General features: G+C 43.3%; 1 protein-coding gene across 3 annotated transcripts in view; it reads left to right on the plus strand.

Moving 5' to 3' along the window:
• Positions 1 to 18447, plus strand: part of MYZAP (myocardial zonula adherens protein) — an 86222-nt gene that overhangs the window by 49742 nt on the left and 18033 nt on the right. For 2 of the 3 annotated variants that reach the window (XM_032416998.1, XM_032416999.1), the window contains exon 11: positions 15388 to 15471. In XM_032416998.1, coding sequence (XP_032272889.1) covers positions 15388 to 15471 — 84 coding nt within the window. Of the gene's footprint in view, positions 1 to 1968; positions 3243 to 15387; positions 15472 to 18447 lie in introns of those variants that run through there. The other variant, XM_032417000.1, reaches the window with a different exon arrangement.

Here is an 18447-nt window from a genome sequence, read left to right on the forward strand (position 1 = left end):
CCCGCTTGTCCCCCTCTGTGATTTAGATGTTTAATGAGTGCGAAGGTGGAGGGAACTGATTTTCGGATTAGTGCTTCTCCGCGCACGCTGCGCGGCAGAATCACTTGGGGAGCTCTAAAACATGCCAGACCTGGCAGATGGCAGTGCGAGGGAGGCGCTGGGCAGGGCAGCGGTTTGGGTTTTTTTTTTTTTTTTTTTTTTTTAAGCTGCACAAGATTCCAGGATGCAGCCAGGATGCAGAACCGTGCTCTGAAGTTCTAGCTGGCTTGGGTCTCCACGTGGGGTTTCCATGTGTTCATATGTTCAGCCAGCCTCCCTCACAAGCTGCTGTCCCTGAGGTGGGAACTTGGACTGGAGTGAGAACGGCTCCAGGGAAAAGAACCAGGGGGACCACTGAGCAAGGACCATGAGCACGGACGCGGGAGAGCTGGTCCCAACGTGTGACCGTCTGGTCTGGTCAGGGGATCTTGCATTTCTTGCCAGCCCCATCGGGAGAGGGTGCTTTGACAGCTCACTCTTAATGCCATACTGGCCTGGAGGTATCCAGATAAAAAAACTTCCCAGACGCTCCCCAGATGCATCTAGAGAGAACATGTCACCAAGGTGGTAGATGAGGCATACTTGTTAAATAGATACTAGACTTCACGGGACAGGATCCAGTCCGCCTGCTGTCCTTGGAAGCTGAGAACCTGCCACTAATGAAGAGACCAGCAGTGGTTCTCGTGGATCTCCTTCCCTCTGTTGCTTGTGGGTGTGGGTGTCTGGCCTCACCCTGGTTTAAATTCCTTCTGTCTACCCACAAGACCTTACACTTGGTCCCACTGTACCTCTTTAGAAAGAGAACACAGGACTTTGTTGAAATAATAGTATTCACAGTGGCCGCTTCTCAAGTGTAAAACAAAGCGGGACAGTTCTGCAATTCCTAAGAAATGAATTTGGAAGTATTTAATGATCATCCCTTGTTTTTTTTTTGTTTTGTTTTTTGTTTTTTTTGAGAGCAGTTGTCATAATGCAACAGTTTTTTGGGGGGAAACAACCTGGATTGGAGAGAACTCTTCTTAGAGTTGAGGTTTGGGTTTCTGGTTTCTGGCTCTTCTTGAGCCAGTCAGCAAAGCAGGGCTTCCCTTCTCTTTTCTCAAGTCCCTAGAACTTATCCCCTCAGCCCTGAATTCGCAGGCACCCCCCTGCAGTTAGAGACCTAGGAGAAGTGCAACTAGAGACCTTGACGGGTACGTACATGATGAGAGGTGGCAGAGACGATGGACATGAGCAAGGCCTTGAGAATCAGACCTGCGTTAACTAGCTGTGGAAGCTTCAAAAAGTTAGTTTTCTTGTTTGTAAGATGGGGTTAATAACAGTATCTATCCAAGAGGATTTTTTTGGTAAGAGTTAAATGAGAGGATGTACATAAAATACTTCTATTCATTGGAACATAGGAAATACCCAATAAACACAAGCTGCTATTATTATTATTATTACGGGTGGGTGGGTTCCTGCTGTGTATACCCAAAGTCAAGTTAAATGAAACAAAAGCAAAAGTAGCTGAGTTGCTTTCTTGACAGATAACACAGAGCTGCCCTTCTCTCCTTCGGGAGTCTTATGAGCCAGATGGAATCTTTGGGTATGACTCTCTCTTCTCTTCTGTGCTCCGTGCTGTGTTCCATCTCAGCCACCAGTCCCTTGAGTAGAATTCTTATTTACACACAAGGCAATTAAAACATTTTTACATTTTCTCCATCCCAAGAATCTTCCATTTTAAATGGATCAGCTGTTTGTTAGCACTCAAGTCATTTTAAAACTACCGTGTGGTGTGCTGAAAGGTACACAAAAGTACACTTCTGCCAAATGCCCTGTGTTTGGTGATTGAGAGTCCCTTCCGTCACTGATAATTTAGCCAACTGGGGGTAGGGAAACGGAGCCATAGCACTGAGCCCACAGCCCTAATCCACTCAATTCACCTGTTTCCAGATCATGTCACACGAGCTCTTCTCCAGATTTAGTCTCCGGTTCTTTGGAAGATGATAAAATGATAGCCTGGGTTGGAAGCAATTGCTTTTATTGTTCGTGATTAGAAGAATACTCGTACTCCGCTGGGAAGAGGGGGCATGTCCCTCTGTGATGAGCCGATGAACAAAACAGGAAGGACATGGTGTGGAAAGGAGAATTTGACCACGTAGGGCTCTCATTTGTGAAAATACCACACACTGTCACCTCGCCTTGTCCAGCCTCACGCTGCAGAGTCAAGAGAACTCAAAGGATATTTTTAGAAACTTGGGTTCCTAGACATCGAACAAAGAGCTGCGATGAAAAATAATACTAAAAAATAATTCAGGAAAGCAGGTGGAGGCTGGTTCTAAGATCTTGGAAAAGGAAGCTACACTTCCGGAAAAGCTGCCAAGGACACCTGCTAAGGCTGGGACTTGGGCTTGAAGAACTCGAATGCTCCAGGAAGGAAGTGCTCCCCACCAGATCACACCCCACATAATGCAGAAGCCGTCAAGTGTCCGTGTAGTTTGGTTATATTTGCATGTGGGAGGTGGCCCTGAGGATGTCCTCTCAGAATGGAGATCAAAAGCGCTAGTCAGCGTAGCATTCTCTTTGTTGAAGCAGGGTTCGGTTTGCTTTTTATCTCCATGGGCATTCTGCCCGAATTGGCAGTTCAGCTAACTTCATGGAAAGGAGAAGTCTGTCTGAGGAAAAGAGAAATATATTTGATCGACATATATTGAAGTGAAATACACTCCATGCCTGTTTTATTTTTATAGAGATCTTCTTGAGACAAGCCACAGGGGCTGGTAGGTCACCCAAACTTAACAGTGTTACTGAAGACTAGTAGTGGTAGTAGCCCCAGTAGCAGTAATAATCAGTGGGTTGGTTAGCCTAATAAGCTAGTAGACTGGGCTGATGGAGTGGCTGCATTAAGGGCTGGGGTGTCACTTAGGTGTTGGGTGGTTCTCCAGTCCCACTTCTCCATGGCAGAGTGGGCGGGTAAATGGTTGCCTGTCAGTATTTGTCTTCGGTCTTTCATTCAGATGCTTCTACCCCACGTTAGCAAGTAGGCAGTGGATGGCGAAGGAAGCTTTGGATTCTTAAGGCTTCGTTTTGTCCCTTGGCCTCTCACATCCCCATCCAAAGTTACTCAGAAGTTTGAGGCAGAATTTATATACAGTAAATAAAAATGTTACAGTTTCAAATTCTCATGTTCAACATATTATTCACTAAAATGTGAGGTTTTTAGAAGGGATCAGAAAGCTCACTGTGTGTGCAAACTTTTTTTCCCCCTATACGTTATGGAAATATTGAAGGTTTATTTTATGATACCTGCTGATTAATATATTCAGGATACGAACTGTTCTTTTAAGGGAGCAGGTCTTTTCTTTGTAAATGTCACTGAATTCACTTTCTTCTTCGTTGAGATTGTTTGTAGTTGGCTGTAAAATATTTCTCAGAGACCTGTGTGCCCACGTTCTACCCATAGAGTTTGTGAGACTCCACTCATGTTCCAAGTAACTATCAGCTACTGAATGTTTCTCATGCTTCTTGGCCATGCGTCTAGACCCAACATTCCCACATTCATCCTCTTATGGGGCATATGATTTATACAATTTTTTTTTGGCACAGGAAACTGAAGCTTAGCGTCTTAAATAAGTAGCTGGCAGTCTCTCAGCAAATGATGATGGTGCTGGGGCCACAAGATCTTTGGCTCCAAAGCCAGTGTTCATTCTTTGCTTCTTATTTTGTGTATTTTTTAATTGGAAAAAAATTTTAATATGGAAGATTATAAGAATGGTAAAAACAAAGACCCAGGTACTCTCCTCTAGAAGTGACAAAATGTTAACATTTTGGCATACTTCAGATTTTTTCCAAGTAAAAGAAAACAGTAGCAAGAAGAGGTTCTTTCTATTCCTCTGATCTTTTTCCTTCTTCTCCACTCTCTCCCTCTTCAGAAGCCTTTTGGTCTCCATCCAGGCCATGTTTTGATGCTTTTACTACATACATATGTATCTATTATCAGTATTTAGTCTAATGTACGTGTTTAAAAATGTATGTCCATCTTTATAACATAAGTAAGTAGATATTATTGTATATAGTATTCAACTTACTCTTTTCTCCAATTTTGTTTTTGTTTTTGATGTTGCAAAGAGCTACATTATTTATTTTAATGGATCTCTAATATTTCATTGTATTAATGTATCATCATGTGTCCTATTGATAGATATTTAGCTTGTTTCCAAATTTGTATTCCTTTGCAAACAATGCCAAACAGTCTCTCTGCTTCTGTAGTTAGGGAATGTGGCTGGAGGAGGAGCTGCTGGGGCCTTGGGGTTGCACAGTCTCCCCTCTGCTAGATACTGCCCAGTTGGTCTCTGGGGGGTGCGCCCGGTTCCACCCACCAGGAGGGTGGGTTTCCCCACATCCTCACCACCTCTTGGCGCCGCTGGACTATAATTTTAGCCAGTTGTGAAATAGTAGCTCTTTGTTTTGACTATGATTTGCTCCAGCCCGATTACTGCTCATCGCTATGGGTGCCGCTGAGCATCTTTTCATCAGCGTGTTGACCACGCAGGCTTCCGCCTTCGTGAACTGGCCGCTCTTCTCTTTTGTTCACTTTCCCGTGTGGCTGTCACTTCTGCTGATTCGTCAGAACTCTGGGTACTACCGGTACTGATCATTTGTCACAAAGTGTTTGGATGCTGTTACCTTCTCCCAGCCACTGTGTTTGTTTGTTTATGGTATCTTGTATAATGCACGTGTGTTTTACATTTTGGTATAAACTTGTCAATCCTTTGGTCCTGTGTTGTGTGTCTTGTTTGTTTGCCATCAGGATATTTTTGTGATAGCTTCAGAGTTTTGTTTTTCATCTTTATGGCTTTAGTTACAACCCCCACCACACTCATACCCTTTATCTTCTCTCACTCTTTTTCTCCGTAGCACTTACATCCTAGTATATACTACACTTCTCTGTTTTGCATACTTATTTGTTGTCTGTTTGCCGCCACTAGAATGTAAGCTCCACGAGGGCAGTGGCTTTTCTCTGTTTTGCTCTTGGCTATGCTCCTAACATCTGGAACAGTCACTGGCATATAGTAGGTGCTCAATAAATATTTGCTGAACAAATAAAGAATAATCCATGTGGAATTTATTTTTGTGTTTATAGTGTGAATAGGGCTGCATTTTTCATTTTGTGGGTTTTTTTTTTTTTTCTCACGAAAAGCTTGTTTCTCTAACAGCGTTTACCGAATATTCCATCCTTGCCCCACTGAGTTTTGCATGGCCCCTTTAGCAAGCTGGAGTCGCTTCCCTTGTGCTGCTGTCTGTAAATACTCCTGTTCTCCTGCCCTGATGGGTCTGTCAAAACACATTTAATAAGCGCCTTTCATGAACCAAATGCAAACATGGACATGAGTTCTTGCCCTCAAAGGACTTTCTGGTTGATACTAAAACTTGTTAGAACTCAAGGCAAACTATGACAAGTATCAAGCAGGGGTATGAACTGCGTGCTGGGGACAGAGAAGCTGGTGGGGACAGGAGTGATTAAGTTCATAGGCTCTGAGTAAACTGAATCTGGCTTTGCATCTGCTCCTCTCTTGACTAGGCTTTATATCTTGAGCAAGTTACTTGTTCTCCAACATTCAGTTTCCTTATCAACCAAATGAGGACGATCCTAACCATACCTGCTTCAGAGGCTGTTTTAAGGCTTGACTGATGTAACACAGGCTAGGGGCTTGGTGCAGAGTCCCTAAGCGTTCACTAATGCTGGTGTGGGAGCAGAGGCCTTGGGGAGGAGGTGATATATGATCACGTCTTGCAGGTTGGGTTGGATTTTTCTAGGCAGGGATTGAATGGGTGGAAAAGGACATGCCAGACAAAACATAGAATAACAACAACAAGCCAACAGAAACCAAAGACATGGAGACCAGAAAGTTTAGGGTGAGTTCGGAGAGCTACCAGTCTAGTTTGACTGGATCTGAGTGGAGAGAGATAATGGAGAGCCTGGAAATGAGGTGGAGACCAGTTGTGGGTTCGCACCCCCTCGGCACCAAGCTGAGAAAATGTCTGGTGTTACCCTCCTCCAGATTCCTCAGTGGGGCCCTTTGCCTGGTCAGATCTGACCCCAGATGATGCCTCGGGCAGGAGGGAGCTGGGCGAATAGGAGGGGAGAGAAGCCGGAAGGGCAGCTTGGAGGCTCCCAGGAGAAGCCTGGCCGGTGCGGGTGAGGGGCCACACTCCAGGACACTTGAACTTAGGAACATTTTAAAAACCACCACTGTTTAGGCACCAGCTCTGTCCCACGTGTGGAGCTCGGGCTGTCATGTGCCTCATCTTACGTTCATCTGAAACCGTTCTCTCCCTGGACGTTCCTGTTCAGTGGAGGGTCTTTTGTCCCTGATACTGCAGCTATCAAGGAAAGCATGGGGCTAGGGACACATCAAGGCCCTCTTCCCTGCTTCTACCTTCCACTTTCCTCCTCTAAAGTCAGAGGGAAAAAGAACAGCCTCAAGACTTCGGGCCGCCGCAGATGCTCTGTAAAGGAAGATCCCAGCCAACATTCCTCCCAGCCTTCCCTAATTCCCGGCCCCATTGCAGTGATAGGCCGTCACCACAGGGAGGGTGGAAGCACACCTCTGAACATCAGTGTGGCGAGAGAAAGAGCTGGGGCCTCGACATCAGGGAGATGTAGATTTAGATCTCAGCCCTGCCGGCATCCAGCTCTCGGGTGACCAGCTGTCCTGGTTTGCCTGCGACGGAGAAAGCTCCCGGCACATGAGATCCCAGTGCTAAAGCCTGGGCAGCCCTGGGCAAGCTGGGATGAGCCGGTCACCCTCTTCAGCCCCCAGGTCTGACCCCTTCCTTCCCTCACCCCGTCGGCAGTCGGCAGGTGCATCCTGCTTCCGGGGGTACAAATCATCTCTGTGCCTCTCCCTTTATCGCACTTTCTGGGGTGTTTCTCTGCTTACTGCCCGCCTTCCTCAGTGGGCCGTGTGGTCCGTGAGGGTGGAGATCAGGTCTTCCTGGCTGCCTGCTGTGCGCCCAGCGCCTGACACTGGGCCTGACGCAGAGGTGATCCTAGGTGATCGCTGAGGGAATGACGGATGCTGAAACCCTAGGAAGCTCCGTTTCCTCCTCTGTAGGGATGACCGCTCCTAGGGTTGTTTCTGAGGATAATGAGCAAACCCAGCAACAGCCCTGTCCCCAGGACACCCCTCTATCTTCCTTCCCAGTGGTATGTTATTCCCCCTCAGATGAGAAAGCCAGTTTGTTCATCCTTCCCTGATGTTTATAGGCCCCGTCGTGTTAGGCACCCGGGAGAAGCAGGCGCCATTCCTCTCCTTAAAGAGAAGTTGGGTTATCTTTAATAGAAGATAGAAATCAAACCAAATTAGATTATTTTACCTCAGAAGCCAGTTTCAACTGATCCTTTTGAATGGTATCGTTCTATTATTATATATTACTTCAAACTTAATAGAAAAAAATTGATTAAAATATGTGCCCTGTTCCTATCTAGCCTGGCGGAATGCCACAAGACACATTAATTGAAAATGAATTTCTACAAACCCAATCAAGCATCATGAAGATGAAAAATGTACCTTTTTCCCTCCGTTCCTTCATTGATTTTTCATTTTCCCCACTCAGAGCTTCATTTAGCAATTTTTCAGTTTCGTTTTGTTGTGGCCTTAATTCATTCCCTTCACTCCCCCCAGAATGAGATAATGTACCATTTTCCTTGTCCTTTTTAAACTGTTCTTTTATGTTGCATTAGTGCAGGGCAGATTCTGATCTTGTCATATCTCCCTGTGCTTTATTATTTTTTAGGAAAAGAGGGTAACTTTATTATTTTTTAAATTCTTACTGCGGTGGTCTTTATCAAGGAGAATGCACTTTAAAAATACAATAACTATGAAATTACAGTGTTACAAGACTTCTGAGATAGAATTAAGAGTGGCTGTCGCAAACATGAAAAACCTTTTCAGAGGAAGAGTGGAGAGTAGCCATTATTCTCATTTCTCGTGGTGGGGTATGTGAAGATGGAGCATGATGCTGATTTTGTTAAGGGAAATGAGGACAATTATTTTCTAGATCACAGAGGGGAACAAGAGTTTGGGTGGCAAAAAAGGCCCTGTCAGGACAAGAGGAGGCAAAAGGAGAAGGTTACTACATGCCTGAGTGAGTTCTAGAAGGTTCTTGGCTGTCCTGTTCTATGCCTGCTCTGGTCATTTCACGGATTCACTGGTCTTCTACAGGGGTTGAAAACAATAATGGGAATCTTCAGTTTTTCTTGTGAGCTTTTCAGATACTCTAACAGCATAAATTTCCCCTGAGAAGTCAGCAAGGACTCATAATAAAGAATCCTATTGCTTTACTTTTACCTAGAATTCATAACCCTGGTTATCTCGTTTTTGATTAGAAGTTTTAATTGGCAGTTATTCATCTTTGATACATTTTTCAGTGGGAAAATGAATTATTTCTTCATAAACGCGGTTTAAAGCAGAAAGCCTTTTGAAATGAGCGTCTGTGGGCAAGAGTAGCAGATCAGAAGTGTTGGTGATAGAGGTTGGGAGCTTTATTAACATGTGGTCAAGTTTCACTAAACACACGCATGTGCGCACACACACATACACACACACACACACAGCCCTCATACCCTGATTCTGAATAAATGTGCCTGTGGGCCTTAATTGGTTATTCCTAAACTTTGAATGAAAACAAAATTAAACAAATTTCAAAGAAAATAAACAATTATATCATAGACTTAGTCTGCATCGAAAAAATCTAATTCCCTTTACCTTGCCAGATTTTAATGTGATTCAACGTGATCATCCGTTTTTAACGTACTTTCTAGTCTTGTGCTCCATTTCTGTGTGTTTACGGTTTTATGTAAGGCATTTTCCAGAGACATGCATATTATCATTTGCCAACTGGTAACACACGACACCCTAAAGCACAGTTTCTTAAAAAAAAAAAACCTGTCAAGTGCCGTCTAGTATTTAATACTTACGTGAGCTGCATTTCTTACTTTCATTACTTTCTGTTCACATCCTCAACCTCAATTGTGAGTTATGTTTTGTGAGTTTCACACAATCGGGTACTATTCACATAATTCTAATCATAGAGCTGTATCTTCTTCTGACACTGACCTGAAATGACCTGTGACCTATATGTCTGTCACTAACGGGAAAGAAGTTTCAGGAAGCTGAGAAGCCTTGCAACTTCTAGGGTTGCTACAAATCCATAACAGGCCCTTCCTAAAATTTGGTAGAGTTTCACTTTGTTCTGGTTGACATACAAGCTCTTTTCGAAAGAAATCAGGAGTCCTGTCACTATAGCATTTCCCCCCCCAAAAGTAGGTTATAAAAATGTGCGGATTGACAAGGGCGATTACATCTTCTAAGAGAACAGTTCTTTTATATAAGATCATTGATAGAGTAGATACGTGCCCCTGTGGATGTGCTGTCTGTCTAGTGCAAGAGAAAGATGTGAACAAAGGAAGGTCGGGGTGGTCAGGGGCCTTAACAGGGGTTTGTTCGAAGGGCTGAGGTAGAACAGAAAAGGGAGACATGAAGCCAGCCCAGAAGCCTTGGGAACTGCTGGTCTGGGAGGTGATTCGTGAGTATGTTGTGACAGCAGGAGATTACCTGGTGGAGAGGGGGGTGGGAGGTGGGAAGGCAATGGGTGGTGGAAGCAGCATGTGCAAAGGCCCAGAGGCAGGACCACCATATGTCTGTGGAGTGCTGAGAGGATAGAGTGGTTTAAATGTAGGGTTCATCTGGGACAGGACAGGCCTGAAATGACAGTGGGGAGATAGTGGGACCATAGGAGGAGGGCCTCATGTCCATGCTAGGGAGTTTAAATGTCAGAAGCTTGGGAGGGTTTTTAAGGAGGAGAGTGATATATTCAGGATCTCTGGGGGGTAGGCCTAGAAGTCAGTATTTTGTAAAAGCTCCCCCTAGGTGATTCCATTGTGTGGCCCTGGCCTCAGAGGGACTGCTTAGCTCAAATCACCTAGGGAGCTAACTCCACGGTGGTTAATATGAAGAAAAGCCATTAACTTTAGGATATACCTTCACACCCCCACCCCATACCACTGTAAATATCAAACTGGCTGTAGCCTTAAGAGATCTAGCATCCCGCATGAGCATTAGGCTACAATTCACATATTCAGTTGAATTACAAAGAAACATGCTTATCGAGACAAAACTAAGAAAAAAATTCTATTAATATTAGTTAAGAGGTTCCAGATTTTACCAAGACGGGTTTCTTCCTTTGTTCTGTAAGGGGGTCCACTATTTGATGTTGAAATTTAACTGTTGTGACAAGATTATGTTCCTGTTAAGTAAAATGGATGAGGTCTGGAAAATAAGCGTTTCTAATTTCTCATTTCTTAATGCCCTGATTTGAGCCTGGGCGCTTGGGTCATTTACCACCACCTGGTGACAGCTAGACCTAAATGCATCTTCATGAAGACACAAAGCTCTTCAAGGTCAAATTTACAAACTTTAATGTATGGAAAAGGGCAAAGGTTGCATGCCAGCGGCATCGTACCCTGGATTTTGGAGTGGCCCCTGATTTTGGGGGTGCTTTTGGGACTACATCCACGTTGGTTCATCAGGCCCTCCAAGAGTCTGTTCGAGACAGTTTTGCCCCTGGAGTCTAAGGGATAGATTGTTGAGAGATGGATGGATGGAGTCATGATTCATTCATTCGTTAAGAGTAGAAAGATGACCAAGGTCTTTACTCTCAAGAAGCTCACAGTCTGGTGGGGGGGAGGAATACCAGTAATAACATAATAGTAGCTAGATTTTGAGTGTTTATCCTGTGCTGGGCTCTATAGGAGACAATATTTGAAGGCACTTTGAAGTTGGCAGTCAGAAATAACACCACTTACCACTCAAATGTGGGATTTAGAGATTGTGCCTCATGATGGGTGTCTCATAGGAGGACAGGTGGGTTGTGCTCCAGGGGCAGTCCCCTGAGTTGGGATTCAAGGTTGGCACCCCTTGTAGGGCAGGAGGGCCAAGGCATGCACTGCCTGCCATACTTGGTGTCCTTTTTTCTCTAATCTGAACAAGTCAACCCCTGTTGAAGATGCTTCCGTAAGGAACGCTCAAGGATGAAAGCAAATGCGCGGGCACAGCATTCACTTAGTGCAAGAGCACGAGCGCTTCTTGAAGCTTCAGTTGCTGAAAGGTGAGACTTGTCGGCAGAAGCTTCAGCACCCCCAAATCCTTCCCAGAGCCATTCTGTCACCCCAGAAGATGGGGCCTATTTGCTCCAGCATCAGCCCTCTGTCCTCTTAGAACTCCCAGATTTCCCCTCTCTCTCTGCATCCTCCAGGTGACATCTCTGCCTTGTATCTACTCCTTTTTTAAATGAAAATCCTCCGTATCTTCCTGTGAACTCTTCATTAGGGTGCCCTTCAACCACATCTCTCGCTTCCCTGGACTCACCAACCATTCCGATTACTTCAGAGAAGAGTGAAGCAAGTGTATTCGAAGTCCTTTTTTATGTTAGTTGATGAAATTTACATAGACCTCCTTGGAACCCTGTAGCTAATTTCAGTACCCATCTTGCCTCTCATTTAAAGAACTCAAGTCAATTTTTTAAAAAAATCTTAATACTGTAGGAAGGAATGAAAGAGGAACACTGTAAGGATGATTTTTGAAAACTATTCCTACAAATATCGAAGGAAATTTAAAGAAAAAGAAACTTTCCTTTTGCCCATAATCCTACTCTAACCTCAGTACAATTTTGTTTATCTGACTTCCAGCTTTTACCTTTGATCATTGTAAGCTTTGTTTTTTATTTTTATCCCTGAGGCTTTTTGCAAACATTTTTACATTTTGCAGTATATTTGTTTGTAGTATCTGTGTCATATATTCCATCAAATTGCTATTCCATAATGTACTACCCAGTGCTTTACTGCTAGACACTAAGGTTATTTCCAGTTTCTATTATAAATAATAGGAGCAAGAACATCTTTGTATATATAGCTTTTTTTCCTATGTCTGAATTATATCCTTAGGATAAATTCCCAGGAGTGGGATTAGTGGGTCAAAGGGTATGAACAGCTTTATGGCTCTTAATATTTATTACTAAATTGCCCAAAGGGTCATTCTAATTTACAATGGCACCTGCAACACACGAGAGAGGCTGCCTCTCCCAGCTCTTTCAACACTGATTTCTGCAGCCGGTAGTTTTGGGTACAGTTAATCGTTATTAAAGGGTAACTTGTTACTGTTTTTAATTATAATTTCTTTAATTATTATCAACATCGGACAGTTTTTCTTAAATGTTTCTTATTATATTGTTTTGTATGGCTTTTTATGTGGGAGGATTATATTTTTTGGCACTGGGTGGAATTTAAAATATTTTATCACGAAAATGTCAGATGCACTCAGGACAGAGACACTAATCGATGAAGCCCCCTAGACTCATGACCAGATTCAACAAACAGCAGAACTTGGCTCTATTTGCCCCTTCTTTTCCTCTTTTTCCCCTTCGTGTAGTTTTGTAATTTTAAAGCAAATCCCAGACATCCTGCTTATGTTTCCTATACACTTCACTATCCATCTCAAAAACATATGGACTTTTTCTTATATACTCATAATGCCATTGTCACACTGAACAAAATTAATGATAATTCCTTGGTATCATGTAATACCCATCTGTCCTAAAATTTTCTGAAATGTCTTTAAAATGGCCTTTTTACTGAAGCTTTGTTTCAGTCAGTATACAGAGACGCCATTTGTTTGGTGGTTATGTTTCTAGAGTCTTTTAATCTAGAACACGCTTCTCCCTGTGTACCCTCCTCCCCTGCCGAGGTTCCTGCACCCAGTGACATTGCAGGAACTGAGTCCGTTGTCCTATAAACGTTCCCACATTCGGGATTTGACTTTTTGTTTATTAGCTCTAGCAGCTTGGTGAGATTCAGTTTTACCTTTCTTGCGGGTGGAAGCAAGAATACTTCCTGGGGCTGTGCGATTTACTCTGTCTTCGGCGGCGCGTCATGTCTGATTGCCTTGGGTGATGCTGAGGCCAATCACGGATTCAGATGGGGTCACCCCAAAACACAGTTGTAAAGTTCCTCCTTAGCTGTGCCCCTGACTCGTTCATCTGTTAATTCTTCTAATATAATGAGCCAGTTATTTCCTAGGGATTGCACAATGGTGATTTTCTAAATCCATCATTCTTTCCCCATTTATTCACTGGCATTCTTCTGAAAAATAAAACTCTTTCCCTCATTAACTAGGACTTCTTAGTAATCTCAAAATGCAGTTTGTACAAGAAAGGCAGGCTACATGATTTATTCTGCCTCTAAGTTGCCAAGTTTCTAAGTAAGGAATTGGTTCCCTAGTCACTCCCAATGGTGTTGCTGTTGGTTTCAGTTTTTGAAGAATCATAACATACTCAAGGTTTTAAAAACATATTTATTCCATGTGTTTGACTCAATTACATTCATTATTCTTTTTGATGCTAACATTGTCCCAGTCCTTGGCCCAAGGGAGACCCTTCAAGTATTTGTTTTCAGGCATCACAAGGTGCCTTGGGTTCCCCTAGCATATTTTTACACCTTGAAATGAGTTGTTCCTCCAAGATAACCTGTGTTTTGTTGGTGAGGGTTGGTATTTAGATGCCACAATCTGGATATGTTATGTGCTTATTGCTGTTATTATATCTAAGTTTCCTCAGTGGACAGAGTTAGGAAAAGCGTACTTAACAAATGAAAATAAAATATTAATTATGAGTTCATACTGATATTTTCGTTTCAAATTTAACAAAACTTTATTTCTTTGATTTCACATTTGTATTTCTTTCTCTTACACTAAAACCTTGGTTCCAAACATTATTATACTGCAATATCTCAAATAGTTTCAAAACAACAATACCAATATTATTACCAACAGTTTTCCTAGTGAATACGAGATTTCTTTGCAGTTCTGTTTATTTTTGGAATACAGTCCACTAAAAACAGAATCAAATTAGCTTGTTCAAACAACACTTGAGTTCTTTTCACCAACTGGATATACAGTTAAGTTCCTTTATTTCGATTTGTTTTCAAGTTTTCAGATTCGCTTTTTTTTCTTTTTGGTTTAGTTTTATTTTTTTAATCTGTAAAATGTGCTTTCAAAATTAAATGTAGGTAAGAAGGTATTATCAAAAAATCTTTTCTTCTGCCTCCTCTAATTTCCTTCTTTCCCGGTTGGCAAGTATTTCTTAATAATTAAGGTTTCTTTTATCTTTGCAGAATTTCTTTTTGCAAATATATATGCATTCAGATGGCCTCACATCTGTTTTACGCTGAAGCTTTCATACTGTATATTCCTTACAATACACCATATCTGTTCTAAAGATCTTCATAGCTGTCCATTGTCATGATGAACCGTGGTTTATTTAACTAGCCACTTACTGATTGATGGAGTTCTGTTTCCTTTGTGTCTTCTAAAAACCAAAAATCCTTTGTCCAAGTCATTTTATATTTTAGCCAATGTGTCTTTGGGGATCTATTTCTAGGAATGGGATTGCTGGGTCAAAGGGCAATGCAGTTGTACTTTTTTCTTATCCTAGCTCCTTCCAGATTCACTTCTAAAGGGGGATTATGTGCATTTTGCACTGAGAAGGATTTTTCAAAAAGATTTTGCAAATGCACAAATTGAATATACCAGATTGTTGGAAAATTAGCGTGTTCTTCAAAATCACCAGTTATTGACTGAACCTGCATACTGTTCCCACGACTGTCTATCGTCTACAACATAGCCTGGAATAGAGCACCCTAGTTCCTGCTTTTAGGACATCTATGGTTGGTCTGTGGAACATGACATGAATGAAAAGCAGAGTTAGAGTAGCTGAAGATAGACCATGTTGTAAAAACAAAGGTGAACACCCAGCTCAAGTCTCTCTATCCCAGGCCACGTGAGTCCTGGATCCTCTCAATTCCATTTGCACTTTTAGTGACAGTGACCCTTTTCCCAGACCAAAACTTTTGACACCTGGTTGAACAAATATGAATCTACTAGCAGGAATAACAGCGCTGAATGTTTGAAATGTGGGCTGCCTCACAAATTTAAGCTGAATAATTATTTTACGTAGAGTTGCATCTGCATCTCCCAAAGCATGCTCTCTGGCACATATATGGGATGTTAATAAGGGTTACACAGCAAAATCAGTGTGTCAAACAAACCTAATGAGATGTGACTCCAAAATCATGTGGCTGCAGAACCCTCTATTCCGGGGAGCAACTCGTGTTAAACACTGTTCCATGAGACACAGAGAACCAAAGTGAGGGTTCTGTTTAGATGAAAACCAAAGGCGTCTCTTCCGGTTGATTAACTGGTACTTCTACAATTCTTTATTGTTTTTATTAACAATTTTTAATTTGTTTCTTTCTAGATTGAATCATTAAAGAAAAAGGTGCAGCAGAAACAGCTCTTAATATTGCAGCTTTTAGAAAAGATCTCGTTCTTAGAAGGAGAGGTAAGAAGCTGTGTTTCTTTAAGCTGGTGTCTTCTCTATCATTAAATTTTATGTTGCTGAGCCTACCACAGACACTTAATTAAAAATATGGCTATTTCCTGGCCTTATAAAATTGATTGAAGGTTAACTGCCAACACTGAAAATGAGATTCTGACAGCTAGTTTTTCTTTACCACCTGACTCTCCTCATCCCAGACTGCTGCCCACCTCTGCTTTTTGGCTCTCATTTTTCTTGTTCAAGAATTTTCCTAGCAAGTCTGATAAGCTGTTAAATAACACTGATAATTTCCCACATGTATGTAGGGCTTTATAGCTTGTGAGGTATTTTCATGGACATTCCTCACATGGTTCTCTCAGCAACTTTAAGAAAGGCAAGACAAGGATCATTACTTTATATTGACAAATGTTTCAAAAGGAGGCCCAGAAAAAAAAAATAAGAGGAGGCCCGGAGAAGGCAGGTGGTTTTGCTCACGATCACCCAGCTTGGTTAACGCTGGAGCCAAAGCTGAGAGATGGGTTCCGAATCCACTGCTCTGACACTGAGTCAACAGGTTTAGAGGTGACTTAATTTCACCTGAAACTTTGAAGATATTTAGTCTTCCTGACTTTCTGGCTTTTTTGAAAGTCATTTTGAAGATTTGGTGTAGGTTCCAGAAAAGGAAATTATGGAGTTGGGAGAACCTTAAGAGCTTAGGTATTAATGGAAGGAGAAGCCAAAATCTATTCGCTCTGAAGCCTCTTTATTAAGAGCTTGGCATTGAGCCTCTTCCTTTTGAGCCTCATGAATCTCTCCTTGTCTGTGCCCCTCAACATAGTTCTTCCCCCGAGGGAGACAGCCCAGGAGACAATGATGAAGGACGGAGACAGGACAGAGACGACATTGGTGAAGCACCTGGTGTCGCTGGGCGCTGTTAACTGCTTTCCACATCCTTTGTGTAATGTGGAGGCTAAGAGCGGAATGAGACTTGCCCAAGTTTGAACCCTAGATCTGCCTCTTATTAGCTGGGTGATGCTGGGGAGCTTTCTTAGAATTACAGAACGAGGATGGTAGCTCACCTACATGTGTGTGACTGGGCAGTGAGAGTGCCGAGAACGTGCCTGGCATGTTTCTTAACCTCTTAAGTTAATGCCCTAGGAATTAGATTGTCTTTCTCCCATTTTATAGATGGGCAGACTGAGGTTCAGGGGCATGAAGGAGCCTGCCCAAGGTGACAGTAGAAATGGGTAAGCCTGAATTCAAAGCCTGGGCTCTTAACCACTGTGTTTGTGGGAAAGACGAACTGCATTTTCATGTACTCTGTGTTTGGGGAGCTGCCTATAAAAGTCATGGCCCACAGGGACCTGGGGGTAGATTCAAGCTCAAGAGTCTCCGTGTGGGGACAGCTGAGTAAATGGGCACTTGCCCTGTCCCCCTCCTGCCTTCCCCTCCGCAGTCCCTATGTGCAGCTCCAGCCTTACGAATGGACGTTTCTAAGAACTTCCTCCCAAATCACAGCTCCCTGTGGGAGGAATCACACCTTCTTCCCCAGTGGGATCTGAAGCGAGTGTCCTGGTGGGAGCCCGTGGGTCCAGAGAGGGGAAGAAGATGCTGACAGGAGAGGCAGTGCCCACCAGCCCCCCCCACACCCTGTGCCCCTCAAGCCAGCTCTCCTGCTAGTAGATTATGAAAGCGCAAGGGGATCCTGTGCGTAGAGAACAGTATTACACACGTGGGGGCTTTAATGCTCGAGTTCTTAAGCCCCTCTTGCCCAGACCCTGAGATGTGGATATTAGTCCACATAGTAGATTTGGTGGACGATCCCAGGAAGCCCCAGTAGAGGAGGGTGGGGGGATGAGTCAGGGAGAGGATGGTGCCTTGCTGAGGAGGCTGCCACCATGGGCAGCCGCAGCTCACTCCCACCGGGGGGTCTCCAGGAGACGCTACGCACTGGCCTCTGAGCTGTCCTTACCTAAAGGTCAGAGAGCTGGGCCTTGGTCCACTGACTCCCTCCTGCCATTGGTTGAGGCCTGCTCCTGGGGGATGCGGGCAGCCGGCCCTCAGAGCCAGCCGCAGTCAGGTGGTTAGAGTTTATTTCTTTGTTGTTTCTGTTCTTATTTTTTATATCTTCCCAGGGCTGTTTTACTAATTTCAGTGTGTTCTTAGAGTTAACATCATTGTAACACTTTCCAGACAGGTGCAGGGATCTTTCAGATCCAAAGGAGACAGCATAACTTTTCTGAGTAGCTAAGGTCAGAGGCTGCTGATTCTCGGGGGGACGGGGGTGCACTCAGGATGAGGTGGCTTCAAGGTGATTCAAAGTCAGGACCCCTTATCATCGTGATGCACTGACCTAGTTTTCAGAACTATTAAGAACTATGTATTCCTTATTAATATTTTACCCTACTTTATTGGGCCAGGTAGATAGATTTCATCTCCTAGGAGATGAGAGGTTGAGTTTGAGTACTTGGTTTTCCTCTTCAGGCTGCTTGCCTAGTTTATTACGGTACAAACACACTGCGGACTGTTGGTTCCTTGTTTACCGTATGTACCTGCTAATGGCAGTGGGTCTCTGCCCCTCCTCCCACCTGGTTCTCGTAGGATTACCAATGCCAAGCAGTCCTTCCGTGGGCCCTAACGTCCTGGGATGGCCTGACTTATAATTCATTTTGTTATTCTTTCTTACTCGACACAAATTTTATAAACAAACATATAATTAATACTCTATAAAAGAAACTACAGGGGCATCTGAGTGGCTCAGTCGGTTAGGCGGCTGCCTTCAGCTCAGGTCGTGATCCCTGGGTCCTGGGATCGAGCCCCACGTCCGCCTCCCTGCTCAGTGGAGAGCCTGCTTCTCCCTCTCTCTCTGCCTGCCTCTCTGCCTACTTGTGCTCTCTCTCTCTGTGTCAAATAAATAAATAAAATCTTTAAAAAAAAAAAAAAAGAAACTATATCACCTTATATATTAATGCTTTCTAGTTTATTTTTTTTAATGCTTTC

The sequence above is a fragment of the Phoca vitulina genome, unplaced genomic scaffold, assembly GCF_004348235.1.
Source record: "Phoca vitulina isolate PV1807 unplaced genomic scaffold, GSC_HSeal_1.0 scaffold20, whole genome shotgun sequence".
Classification (NCBI taxonomy): domain Eukaryota; kingdom Metazoa; phylum Chordata; class Mammalia; order Carnivora; family Phocidae; genus Phoca; species Phoca vitulina.